At 63.6% G+C, this 12361-nt stretch overlaps 3 protein-coding genes across 4 annotated transcripts; 2 read left to right on the top strand and 1 right to left on the bottom strand.

The window, feature by feature from the left end:
* Window positions 1–483: 483 nt before the first annotated feature.
* IFI30 (IFI30 lysosomal thiol reductase) lies at window positions 484–2649 on the top strand. Its single transcript, XM_074808702.1, has 7 exons — window positions 484–728; window positions 1495–1674; window positions 1754–1828; window positions 1915–2010; window positions 2101–2253; window positions 2349–2417; window positions 2495–2649. Exons 1-7 carry the CDS (start codon window positions 600–602, stop codon window positions 2585–2587), a joined length of 795 nt encoding a protein of 264 aa, XP_074664803.1. The 5' UTR covers window positions 484–599; the 3' UTR covers window positions 2588–2649.
* A 146-nt stretch (window positions 2650–2795) lies between these two features.
* Window positions 2796–8118, top strand: MPV17L2 (MPV17 mitochondrial inner membrane protein like 2). Of its 2 annotated transcripts, XM_074808703.1 has the most exons (6): window positions 2796–2874; window positions 3694–3892; window positions 4830–5000; window positions 5287–5363; window positions 5455–5583; window positions 6876–8118. In XM_074808703.1, the coding sequence occupies exons 2-6, from the start codon at window positions 3718–3720 to the stop codon at window positions 7089–7091; spliced, it is 768 nt and encodes a 255-aa protein (XP_074664804.1). In that variant the 5' UTR covers window positions 2796–2874; window positions 3694–3717; the 3' UTR covers window positions 7092–8118. The 2 variants fall into 2 exon arrangements, with proteins under 2 accessions (XP_074664804.1, XP_074664805.1); XM_074808704.1 differs by lacking the exon at window positions 2796–2874 and having other exon boundaries at window positions 3683–3892.
* Window positions 8055–11832, bottom strand: RAB3A (RAB3A, member RAS oncogene family). Its single transcript, XM_074808705.1, has 5 exons — window positions 11697–11832; window positions 10573–10800; window positions 10192–10310; window positions 9938–10062; window positions 8055–9492 (listed from the first exon to the last, which is right to left on the bottom strand). The coding sequence occupies exons 2-5, from the start codon at window positions 10798–10800 to the stop codon at window positions 9302–9304; spliced, it is 663 nt and encodes a 220-aa protein (XP_074664806.1). The 5' UTR covers window positions 11697–11832; the 3' UTR covers window positions 8055–9301.
* Between the last annotated feature and the right edge of the window lie 529 nt (window positions 11833–12361).

Below are 12361 nucleotides of genomic sequence, written 5' to 3'. Positions count from 1 at the left end.
ATCGCCCGGCTGGTGCGGGGCTGGGCCAGGACGCTGCAGGGCTGGGGCCAGCCCCGGGCTCACCGGCCGGGCAAGCGAGGAGGCGGCAGCCGAGCCCAAAGCGGCAAGAAACAGCCGGAAACAGCAGCTATAAACAGCGGGGGAAGTACGAGGTTCCTCCATGAAATGAGCCTGGGGGGTGTTTTGGGCAGCACCCCCTGCCCACACCCGGAGCTGACAGTCTGGGGGGGCTTCGGCACCAGCACCCAGCCCCGGGGGGGCTCCACGGGGGCTCAGCGGGGAGCGGGAGACGCCAAGCGTGAGCTGCTCAGGGTTGGGTTTCTGTCCCCGACCTGTCACAACCTGTGGGGAAGCAGCAGACGCCGGCGGGGCTGGGGCGAGGGACTGTGACCACAAAGCCCCGATTCGGGGCTGCGGCCCCCGGCGGGACAACGGGGCCGAGGTGGCCGGAGCCAGGCGGCCCCGCGTGAGTCAGCAGCGTCGGCGTCACATGAGGAGGCCGGTTGAACGGGGCAGGAAGGGCGCGCGGAGGCGGGCGCAGCCGGGCTTTAAAAGTCCTCGCGCGGACGGGTGCGCCTCCACGCCACCCCACCATCCCCATGGCGGTGCCGCTGGCTCTCCTGGCGCTGGTGGCCCTGCTGGCCCCGGGGCTCGGGGTGGCCTTCCCCGGCTGTGACTACCCGGTCCACCAATGGTGCAGCTCGCGGGAGATCGCCGTCGCCTGCCAGGTCAGAGCCGCCGGTGCCAGGGCTGCGCTGCCGCCCGCCCGCGCTGGCAGCCCACGCAGGGCACAGCCACCCCTGGCCTGCGGGGACACGTCCCGCCAATATGGCACACGCGTGGGGCTGGGGGCTTGCCCGGCCAACGGGGATGGGGGATGCAGGGGACGGTGTCGCGGCATCACCCAGCCGCGGTACCCGGTGCCAGCGCGGGCTCTGAGCATCCCTGCGGCGCAGGCTGGTGTGTTGTGGGGATGCTCGGAGCCCCCGTGCCACGCTGGCACCACGGCGCTCCCCGGCATCCCCGAGGGAAGCACCATGCTGCAGCCGGACCCCAACCCTTCCCCAGGCGCTGCTGACACTTCTGCTTTTTCAGCATAAAACAGCTTTTTGGCTTATTCTGCCCTGAACATCCCTGGACAGTGACACTGCTGCAACGGCGGGTCCGGCTGCAGCCACCACTTGGTGGTGGGTGCTGGGCTGTACCCCCCACCCAGGCACATCCTGCCCTTGCCGGAGATGTTTTCCCCCAAAATATTTTGGGGAAGTTCCCGTGGAAAGCCCCAATTCTGCATGCTGACAGCGCACAGGATCCTGCAGCTGCAGGAGGCCCCTGGCAGCTCTCACTTCCCCCCTGGCCCCGCACACCCCCTCATCTCCCTCCTGCCCCACAATCCCAGGAGCTTTGCCCCATCCCCTGCTAATATGGCGGGGGGGGGGGGGATCTGCATCCACATCCCCCCACCTCTGTGCCCCGAAACCTTCCCGCGTGCAGGCAGAGAGCCTCTGTGCCAACCTCTCGCGCCCGACGGCCACTCCCGTGGAGGTGAGCCTGTTCTATGAGAGCCTGTGCCCGGCGTGTCGCGGGTTCCTGGTCCAGGAGCTCTTCACCGCCTGGCTGGTGCTGCCCGACGAGGCCCTGAGCGTCACCCTGGTGCCTTACGGCAACGCCAAGGTAGGAACCGGGCCGAGCCGGTGCCGCGGGCGCTCGCCCCGGTGCCACCGGCCCCGCTCAGACCGGTTGTTCCTGCCAGGAGAAGAATGTCAGTGGGAAGTGGAACTTCCAGTGCCAGCACGGCCCCGAGGAGTGTTTGGGCAACATGATCGAGGTGACGGTGACAGTCCCCGTCCCCACGGTGCCACACAGGGTGGGGGTGTGTCTGGCAGCCCCTCACCGCCCACCCTGTCCCCATAGACCTGCCTGATGCACGAAGCCAAGAACTTCAGCACCTACTTCCCTGTCATCTTCTGCCTGGAGTCAGGCAGCTCCGTCACCAAGAACCTGGAGGCCGTATGTCCCCGTCCCCCGCGCCCTGCCGTGGGGATGTCCCTGTCCCCCTGACCTCCCCGCGTGTCCCTGTCCCCCCGCTTCTCCCCGCAGTGCCTGCAGGTCTACGCCCCGCAGCTGGATGGGGGCCGCATCGCCGCCTGCGTGCAGGGGGACACGGGGGCCGCCCTGATGCACCGTAACGCCCAGCTGACCGAGGCGCTCGACCCCCCGCACCAATACGTGCCCTGGATCGTCATCAACGGGGTACGGCAGGCGGGGGGGACACGACACTGGGGGTGCCGGGTAGGACCGGGGGGACGCCCCTGACCCGCCCCATCTCTCTCCCCCCCCCCCAACAGAAGCACACGGACGAGCTGCAGGCGCAGGCCGAGGCCTCGCTGCTGGGGCTGATCTGCCGCCTCTACCAGGTGGGATTTGGGGACGGGGTGGGGCTGGGGGACACGTCCCTGTCCCCGTCAGGGCTCTACCGGCTGCTCTCTGGCAGGGGGAGAAGCCCGAAGCTTGTGGTGGCTCAGGGGCCCCAAAGGCCCCGAAGGCCCCGAAGGCCCCGAAGGCCCCGGCCCACTGCAGGCGCTGAGGGACGGCGTGGGAGAACTGAGCAAGCAGTGAATAAAAAGGATGGTTTTAGCGGAAAAACAAGAGGCTCCGGAGTGGTGTGTGGAGTGGGGGGAGCAGGGAGCGGGCGGCCTGTGCCCCGCAGGAGGCCGCCGGGAGCTGGGGCCCCGCGGTAACGCTGCTGCCTCGGTAGGTGTCATGGCGTCCTCCTGTGCCTCGGTAGATGTCATGGCGGCCGCTGGAAGCGGAAGTCGCCCCGTCACGTGACGCGGCCCCTCTTCCGCGTGCCGGTGGCGGAAGCGCGCGGCGGTGAGCGGGGGGGGGGGATGGGCACGGGGGGGGGGCGGTGGTGAGGGGAGAGGGTCAGCGGGTGGGACTGGGAGGACTGGGAGCACAGCAGGGGGGACTGGGGGGTATGGGGGAGTGAATGGGGAGGGGCAGGAATAACTGGAGTGACTGGGGGCGTCCCGCAGGGGGACTGGGGGGACTGGGGGGTGTAAGGGGGACTGGGGGGCACTGGCGCGACGGGGGGGACGGGGGGCACAGCAGGAGTAATGGGGCACTGGGGAAACTGAGGGGCACAGCATGGGTGAGTGAGGGGCACAGGGAACTGGGCGGCACGGCAGTGCTAACTGGGGGAACTGGGGGGCAGAGGGGAACTGGGGGGCAGAGGGGAACTGGGGGCACAGCATGGGGAAACTGGGGGGCAGAGGGGAACTGGGGGCACAGCATGGGGGAACTGGGGGGCAACAGGGAACTGGGGGGCAGAGGGGAACTGGGGGGCAGAGGGGAACTGGGGGGCACAGCATGGGGAAACTGGGGGGCAGAGGGGAACTGGGGACAGAGGGGAACGGGGGGCACAGCAGTGCTAACTGGGGAAACTGGGAAACACAGCATGGATAACTGGGGGACACATGGGGCGCACAGCAGTGCTAACTGGGGACTGCAGCATGGGGAACTGGGGGGCACTGGGGCACCTGGGGGGTCCAGCAGCACAAACTGGGGGTACAGCATGAATAACAGCAGGGACACAGGAGTGACTGGGGGGCATGGGGTGATGGGGGGGTGTTATGGGTAACGGGGAGGGGGGGTCCATCCCCACTGACCCCGGTGGCAGGGGGGGGCCAGGGGGGGTGTGTGTCTGCCCACAGGATGCTGACATGGGGCCAGCGGCTCCTGCGCTGCTGGAAGCCGCTTTTCACCGGCCGCCTGCTGCTGCTGACCAACACGGCGAGCTGCGGCGCGCTGCTGGCCACCGGCGACATGCTGCAGCAGGCCTGGCACCGCCGACGGCACCCGGACACTGAGCTCCAGGTGGCCCGCACAGGTGACAACCCAGGGAGGGGGCGCAGCACAGCCTGACACGTTGTTTAATTCCTTGTTTAATTCCTGCTCGTTAAGTGGCTGGAAAGCTGCAGGTCAGCGAGGGACCTGGGCAGGGGGGTTGGTTGCCAGCTGGCTGAACAGGAGCCAGCAGTGTGCCCAGGTGGCCAAGAAGGCCAATGGCATCCTGGCTTGTATCAGCCATAGCGTGGCCAGCAGGGACAGGGGAGGGATCTGACCCCTGTGCTCAGCACTGGTGAGGCCACCCCTTGATGAGTGGGTTCAGTTTTGGGCCCCTCACCCCAAAAAGGCCATTGAATGACTCGAGCGTGTCCAGAGAAGGGCAACGGAGCTGGTGCAGGGTCTGGAGCACAGGTCTGATGGGGAGCGGCTGAGGGAACTGGGGGGGTTTAGTCTGGAGAAGAGGAGGCTGAGGGGAGACCTCATGGCCCTCTCCAACTCCCTGAAAGGAGGGTGCAGAGAGGGGGATGAGTCTCCTGAGCCAAGGACCCAGCGCCAGGACAAGAGGGAATGGCCTCAAGCTGCGCCAGGGCAGGGTCAGACTGGCTCTTAGGAAGGATTTCTTTGCAGAAGGGGCTGTTGGGCGTTGGAATGGGCTGCCCAGGGCAGGGGGGGAGTCCCCATCCCTGGAGGGGTTGAAGAGTCGGGTTGAGCCAGCGCTGAGGGATCTGGTGGAGTTGGGAACGGTCAGGGTGAGGTTCATGGTTGGGCTGGAGGAGCTTCAAGGGCTTTTCCAACCCGGATGATTCTGGGATTTGTTATCACAGAGTGGGGAATTGGGGTCCAGCTCCCTGGCACCACACAAAACCACACTCCCTTTGTGCCTTCTGCAGAGCTGGATCTGCTTTCGGGGAGCGGGGCAGGGGGGGGGAGCATCCCATAAATAATTCATCGCGCGCCGGGGCGGTGTTGTGTTGCAGGACGCATGTTCGCAGTCGGCTGCAGCATGGGCCCGCTGATGCACTACTGGTACCTCTGGCTGGACTCTGCCTTCCCGGCATGGGGCGTGCGGGGGCTAAAAACCGTCCTGAAGAAAGTCCTGATCGACCAGCTGGTGTCATCGCCCGCCCTGGGCGCCTGGTACTTCCTCGGTACGCAGCGGCACCCGCCTTGTCTCAATGTCGCTGAAGATTGAGCGTGGCCCACGCTGCCAGTGACGTGTTTCGGTGTGTGGGTGCTGGCATGACGCCCGTCACCCTCCCTTGGTGGGGCGGACGTGGGTTTCCCGGAGCTCCCTCCCTCTGGCAGGTGCTGGCGTTGCCCTTCCCTCCCACGGTGGCATTTTTTGGGGCATTTTTCAGTGTTCGGCACAGCTGAGATGGTAATTCCTGCCTTGTGAGTGCTCCCATCCCCACTGACGTCCGTCTGTCCCCGCAGGCATGGGCACACTGGAGGGCCAGTCTCTAGAGGAGAGCTGGGAGGAGCTGAAGGAGAAATTTTGGGAGTTTTACAAGGTAAATACACCCCCCCCCGAGCTCTCCCGCCCGCCCCCAGAGTGGACCAGGCTCTGGCGGGGACCTCCATGCTGCTCTTTGCTCTCGACAGGCTGACTGGTGCGTCTGGCCGACGGCTCAGCTCATGAATTTCCTCTTCGTCCCGCCCAAGTACCGGGTGGTTTACGTCAACGTGATCGCGCTGGGCTGGGACACCTACCTCTCCTACCTCAAACACAGGGTGAGCGCCGGCACCACGGTGCCACGGAGCTGTGCCTCGCCACCGCGAACGAGGAGATGCCATTTCTCCCTTATTTTCCAACCTGGCAGCCCCCTCAGCACCATTTCTCCCTTATTTTCCAACCTGGCACCCCCCCAGCACCATTTCTCCCTTATTTTCCAACCTGGCACCCCCCCAGCACCATTTCTCCCTTATTTTCCAACCTGGCACCCCCCCAGCACCATTTCTCCCTTATTTTCCAACCTGGCAGCCCCCCCAGCACCATTTCTGCTTATTTTCCAACCTGGCACCCCCCTGAGCACCATTTCTCCCTTATTTTCCAACCTGTCAGCCCCCTCAGCACCATTTCTCCTTATTTTCCAACCTGGCACCCCCCTGAGCACCATTTCTCCCTTATTTTCCAACCTGGCACCCCCCCAGCACCATTTCTCCCTTATTTTCCAACCTGGCACCCCCCCAGCACCATTTCTCCCTTATTTTCCAACCTGGCACCCCCCCAGCACCATTTCTCCCTTATTTTCCAACCTGGCACCCCCCCAGCACCATTTCTCCCTTATTTTCCAACCTGGCAGCCCCCCCAGCACCATTTCTGCTTATTTTCCAACCTGGCACCCCCCTGAGCACCATTTCTCCCTTATTTTCCAACCTGTCAGCCCCCTCAGCACCATTTCTCCTTATTTTCCAACCTGGCACCCCCCTGAGCACCATTTCTCCCTTATTTTCCAACCTGGCACCCCCCTGAGCACCATTTCTCCCTTATTTTCCAACCTGTCAGCCCCCTCAGCACCATTTCTCCTTATTTTCCAACCTGGCACCCCCCTGAGCACCATTTCTCCCTTATTTTCCAACCTGGCAGCCCCCTCAGCACCATTTCTCCCTTATTTTCCAACCTGGCAGCCCCCTCAGCACCATTTCTCCCTTATTTTCCAACCTGGCACCCCCCAGCACCATTTCTCCCTTATTTTCCAACCTGGCACCCCCCCAGCACCATTTCTCCCTTATTTTCCAACCTGGCACCCCCCCAGCACCATTTCTCCCTTATTTTCCAACCTGGCAGCCCCCCCAGCACCATTTCTGCTTATTTTCCAACCTGGCACCCCCCTGAGCACCATTTCTCCCTTATTTTCCAACCTGTCAGCCCCCTCAGCACCATTTCTCCTTATTTTCCAACCTGGCACCCCCCTGAGCACCATTTCTCCCTTATTTTCCAACCTGGCAGCCCGCTCAGCACCATTTCTCCCTTACTTTCCAGCCTGGCAGCCCCTCAGCACCATTTCTCCCTTACTTTCCAGCCTGGCAGCCCCCCCAGCACCGAGCACGACTCGCCACGTGAGAGCCGGCGCGGGTCGGGATGTGAAGATGCAGCTGCTCTCGGCGACCGCGACGTTTTCGGAGGCTCCTGCGAGCGGTTTTCCGCGGCCTCGCGGCAGACGCGGCTCAATCCACCCAACGAAAGCCACGGCCGGAGACCACCGCCGGCTGCAGCTTGGGCAACTCTTGCTGATTAACTCATCTACTAATTGCGGTGATGGGTTTGGGTATTTTTAACCAATCTTGTGTCGCAGGCTAGCCTGTAAAACGGTTTCTTTTTGTATTCTTCCACAGAGCCTGTGCTCGAGGAGCTGCCACGGCTCCACTTTGTCTCCAGTACCCCAGGGAAGGTCCTTGGCGCTCTCCCCTCTGCTGTAGCCACATTTTTTTTTCCCTTTTTCAGGGGAGGGCTGGCCCCTTGCTCCCCCCCACCACCCTCCTCTGCAGAGCCAGTAACTCGGATCCTTGCCCTTCGGCTGCTTGGCAGGGGGCCGCTGCCCCTCGGCTCTCAGCACGGCTCCTCAGCCCTCTCCCTGCTGCTTTTTTGCCTTTGAGCTGAAGGGAGAAGTCACTCGGCTCCCCCCCACCCGCTGCCTCAGCTCCTTTTCATTCCACCTTGCCCCCACCTCCCCGCCACCGTGCGTGGGCTCGGCTGGGCTGGGCTGCAGCCACCCAATTTTTATAAAAATAGCGGCGCGATCGCTGCCGCCCGCTCGCCGTCAGCGGCAGAGTCGACACGGAGGCGGTTGGGGGTTTTTTAAGGCAAACTTTTTGCAGGATTTGGACCACAGCTCCCCTCTCATCCCAGCTCCGCAGCGAAGCTGGACACTCGCTCTATAACCTGGAAACTTCCTTATTCCCAGCATCGCTGAAAACTGCCTAAATGTGCTTTTTCTAAAGCTTAAAGCTGTGCCTTGCCTACTGCTCTGTCCTCATCCCTCCTGCCACACCCCCCCCAGGGGCACACCAGACCCCCACCGCAGCTGCTGAGCCACGGCAGGAGCCATTTGGTGAATGCTAATTAAGAAACCAGATCGGTTTTTGCTTCTCTCCGGCAACGAGCTCAACGGCGCGAGGCCGAGGAGAGCCGAGGTTATCGACACCGAGCAGAGGGACCATCCTGCTGCCCCCTCTCCGCCTGCAATGACCCCGAGGAACCGGTGATCAGCATTGATTTATTTCTTCACAACATTTCTTTAATACAGTGATTTTTAGGAAATTGTACTCTTTTGACACTTTTGACATTTGTACAGTACAGTGTAACTCGTCCATAAGTAAACTTCACAAAAAATAGGAAAGGGGGGGGAGGATGGTACCGGGATCTGGGAAGGGGGAAAAAAATCTGTAAAATAAAGACACAGCGCTCCAAGAAAAATAAATAAGAGGGCAGCAAGACCTCCGGGTCTGTCATCGCTACAGGAATATCCACTTATTCACAGTCTCCACAGAAGCACGGTACTACAGGAACACACGAGGAGCCGAACGCCCTGGAGCAAACTAGCGACGCTCCTCCGAGCCCCGCTCGCCCCCCCACGAGCCAAATCCGGGGGCTCCGCAAAGGTCCCCATCCCCGAACCGGGGCTAATTTGCTACAGCTTGCTTGGCTAGCCTCACTCATGTATTTTTTTTCTTTTTTTTTTTTTTTTTAAACCTTTAAATAATAGAGTTTTTAAAAGTGATATTCACAAGCAAGGTTACCACACTAAGAAAAAAAAAAAATAAATGCACCAACACGGCCACAGCACAGCAGGTCACGCGCACAGCGTCACTTCCTACACCTATTTACAAGGAGTTTTTCTTATGTACAAGGAGGAAGACGGCGGGAGCATAAATTAGCATCTATTTATACAAATAAACAAGAGTTAGGAAATATCCATTCATCTGCGGAGGGGGGATGAGGAGAGCTGGGCACAAAGAGCCCCCAGGAGCTCTTTGGGCAGGTGGGACCACTGCCAGGCTGGGGAGGGGGGACATGGGGAGTCCCAGCTGGGACAGGAGGTTTTGGGGTCCCATCGTAGTCCCCCCCCCCCGGCCAGGGTAGGGGGGAGCCGTCCCTGCTCCCCAGGGAAGGACAGGAGGGGTGATGGGAGCTGGCGGTGGCGAGCACAGAGAAAATAGTGTTTCTTGGAGAGTGGGGCTCATGGAACGATTAAAAGCAGAATGGGGGGAGTTTTCTACCAGCCCAGGCTTAAAAATAAATTAAGGGGCGGGGGGGCACAGCCTAACTGAATTGGGGAGGGGAGGCTCCTAGAGGGGCCGCAGCCCTTTCGGAGGAATCAGCAGCAAAAGCCCCCGCGGGACCCCCAAGAAGAGGAGCTTGGGGGGGGCGGGGGGGCGGGGGGGGGCAGGGGTAGGGGGGGATGCACTGACCGATTTTTGGGGGGTCTTGGGGGATGTGGGGCTGGCCCTAGCAGGCGCAGTCCTGGTGCGGGGGGGCCTGCTGGTCCGTGAGCTGGGGGCCCTGCTTGGCGCCGGTGACCGCTGGGTCGGCCGTGTCCAGCGACTCCGACATCTTCTCGCAGATGATGTCCACCAGCCGCTCGAAGGTCTGCTTGACGTTGATGTTGTCCTTGGCGCTGGCCTCAAAAAACTCAAAACCTAGAGGGGAGGAAGGGGCGGGGAACATGGAGGAAGGGGCGGGGGGGGGACACACACACACCCCCCATCAATGCTGCAAACCCCACCCCGCTACCGCCCCGCATCCACCCGCCCAAAAACCTCGCACAGCTCCTCCTCCCTTCGTTAAATATTGAAGGGCTGCGTGTGCCGGACCACCCGCCTGCAACCTGCCCCTGCACCCACCCGGGGGGGCACCCCATTCCCCCCCCGGCAATTCTCAGCAAGCTGGCGGCAGGTTTATGGCACTGTAATAGAAACCGCCATCACATCCCGGCGCTCGCGGCTTAATTACACCTTTTTTTTTTTTTGTTAGGTGACAAGTCACCGCTGCTATCGGAGCAGAAGAATTACAGTGAGGGAATTAAGCCCCTAATTAAATTATTTGCGGGAAGATGGCTGCGCTGGTGGTGGGGGGGGCACTCACCCAGGTGCTCGGCGAGCTGGCGGCCCTTCTCCGAGGAGACAACGCGCTCGTCCTCCATGTCACATTTGTTCCCCACCAGCAGGACCTGGGCGTTGTCCCAAGAGTAGGTCTTGATCTGGGTGGACCTTTGGGGAAAGCAAAGAGGGAAATCACGCGAGGAGGGGGCAGAGCAGGGCGCTGGCGGGGGGTGCCTGTGAAGTGGGGGGGATGGAGATGGTTTGGGGGGGTCCCCCAGAGTCAACCCCGGCGCTCACCAGTCCTGCACGGCGTTGAAGGACTCCTCGTTGGTGATGTCGTACATCAGGATGAAGCCCATGGCGCCGCGGTAGTAGGCGGTGGTGATGGTGCGGTACCGCTCCTGGCCGGCTGTGTCCTGGAGTTTTTTGGGGGGGGGGGGGCGGACAGCGTGGTATGTCAGCCCCCCAGGGGATGTGGGGACACCCGGCAGCTTGCAGCAGGGACAGCGGGGTCCCCAGGGACACGTCCCGCCCTCCCAGCATCACTCCCAGCGTCACCCTCGACGCTTCCAGCGCCGGCAAATGGCGGAGCAGCCCCACGCCACCCAACACCCCCCCCACGCCACGCACCCCCCCCCCCTGCGTGGGGACCAGCAGGGACACCCCGGGGGGTCTCACCCAAATCTGCAGCTTGATGCGCTTGTCGTTCCGATAGATGGTCTTGACCTTGAAGTCGATGCCGACGGTGCTGACGAAGGCGGGCGTGAAGGAGTCGTCGGCGTACCGGAAGAGGAAGGAGGTTTTCCCCACGCTGCTGTTGCCGATGATCAGGATTTTGAACATGTAGTCGAAGTTCTGGTCCGAGGATTCCTTCTGCCCATAGCGGGAGTCGGTAGCGGACGCCATCTGCAAGGCGGAGGAGAGGCCGTGACGGGGACGGCCGGGGTGGTGGTTACAAACTCAGGCGACGCCGGGCCCCCACCTGGCACGGTGCCGCCGTCCCGAGCCGTTTCCCACCGGTTAATTTTGATTTGGGATGGGCGAGCATCACCGAGGGCGAGGGGAGGCGCTCGGCCCCGAAGGGCTCTGCCAGGCTGGGTCCTGGTCTCCCCCAAAGCAGGGACCCCAAAAAGACGCCTGCAGCAGAAGTGGGGTGCACGGATGCTTGGCGGCACGGGGAGGGGGGGGGGACACCCCATGACCCTGGCAGGGGCGCGCTGCAGCTCCTCCTGCATCTTCCCCCGCAAAATGGCACCTTGCGGCGGTGGCCCCACACGCCGGGCGGCGCGGTGGGTGCTGCGGGGGGGGGTCTGTGGGGGGTGCGTAATGCCGGGCAGGGGTGCACAGAGGTGGGTGCTCGCCCGGGGATGCCGGATTGTGGGTGCTGCGGGGTGCAGGGTGCTGCTGGAGGGGGTGGGGGGGGTGTGCGGGGAGGGGCGCGGGGATGCGCAGGGTGCTGCAGGGTGCGGGGGGGGGGCACAGCAGGGTTCTGCAGCGAGGAGGTGCTGCAGGGAGGGGGCTCAGCCCCTGCCCCTCCCCGCAGGCCCGGCCCCGGTGCACCCAGCCGGTCCCCGGTGCACCGAGACACACCCCCCCCCCCCTCCATATCTCCTACAGCGGGGGAGCGCAGCCCCCCCGCCCCCCCCCCCGCCCCCCCGCGACGCTGCAGCCGCCATCCCCGCCACCTGCCGCGCCCCCCCGCCTCGCTTCCTCCCTCGGTGCGGTGCAGTCGCCGCCGCCCCGGTGCCGGGGGGTTGCCCGAAGGTGCGGGGGGGGCGGGGGGGGCGCGGGGGCGCGCTCACCTCCAGCCCCGCGCTCTCGCCGCCGCCGCCTCCTCCTGCAGCAACTGCAGCAGCGGCGCCCCGGCGGTTGCAGAGCCCGGATGACGTCGCCGCGGGGGGGGGAGGATGAGGGAGGGGGAGAGGGGGGTGTGATGTATGGGAGGGGCGAAGCATGTAAATGACAGCGCGACGTCAGCGGTTGGGCCTCAAGGGAGAGCGATGATTGGTCGGCAGCGCTGTGATGGACAGGCCGAGAGGGGCGGGGAGGGAGGGGGGTGGGAGGAGACTCCCCCTCCCGGCGCGGTGGTGGGCGCCGCCTCCCCCCCTTGCAGGGCAAAGTGGTGCGGCCCGGCGGCGCCCCGCGGGCGGGGGCTGAACCATCCCCGCAGCGGGCGGGGGGCGGAACCATTCCCGTCCCGGGGGGGGGCGAGACATCGCCGCTCAAAGGGGGGGCGAGGCCTCACGGCCTCTCCTGTCACGACATGACCCCTTGTTCTATTGATACTCGGAAGTATTTCTTTCCAGAAGGGGTTGTTGGGCGTTGGAATGGGCTGCCCAGGGCAGGGGGGGAGTCCCCATCCCTGGAGGGGTTGAAGAGTCGGGTTGACCCAGCGCTGAGGGATCTGGTGGAGTTGGGAACGGTCAGGGTGAGGTTCATGGTGGGGCTGGAGGAGCTTCAAGGGCTT

This window comes from Strix aluco, chromosome 29, assembly GCF_031877795.1.
Source record: "Strix aluco isolate bStrAlu1 chromosome 29, bStrAlu1.hap1, whole genome shotgun sequence".
In the NCBI taxonomy this organism is placed as follows: domain Eukaryota; kingdom Metazoa; phylum Chordata; class Aves; order Strigiformes; family Strigidae; genus Strix; species Strix aluco.
This window is presented reverse-complemented; position numbering and strand designations above follow the sequence as displayed.

Coding starts and splice junctions, on each gene's coding strand:
- IFI30 (XM_074808702.1), top strand. CDS start 600: ATGGCGGTGCCGCTGGCTCTCCTGGCGCTGGTGGCCCTGCTGGCCCCG. Junction 729..1,494: donor AGATCGCCGTCGCCTGCCAG/GTCAGAGCCGCC, acceptor TCCCGCGTGCAG/GCAGAGAGCCTCTGTGCCAA. Junction 2,254..2,348: donor CCTGGATCGTCATCAACGGG/GTACGGCAGGCG, acceptor CCCCCCCAACAG/AAGCACACGGACGAGCTGCA.
- MPV17L2 (XM_074808703.1), top strand. CDS start 3,718: ATGCTGACATGGGGCCAGCGGCTCCTGCGCTGCTGGAAGCCGCTTTTC. Junction 5,001..5,286: donor GGGCGCCTGGTACTTCCTCG/GTACGCAGCGGC, acceptor CTGTCCCCGCAG/GCATGGGCACACTGGAGGGC. Junction 5,364..5,454: donor AATTTTGGGAGTTTTACAAG/GTAAATACACCC, acceptor TGCTCTCGACAG/GCTGACTGGTGCGTCTGGCC.
- RAB3A (XM_074808705.1), bottom strand. CDS start 10,800: ATGGCGTCCGCTACCGACTCCCGCTATGGGCAGAAGGAATCCTCGGAC. Junction 10,311..10,572: donor GCATCAAGCTGCAGATTTGG/GTGAGACCCCCC, acceptor AAAAAACTCCAG/GACACAGCCGGCCAGGAGCG. Junction 9,493..9,937: donor CCAGCTCGCCGAGCACCTGG/GTGAGTGCCCCC, acceptor CCTCCCCTCTAG/GTTTTGAGTTTTTTGAGGCC.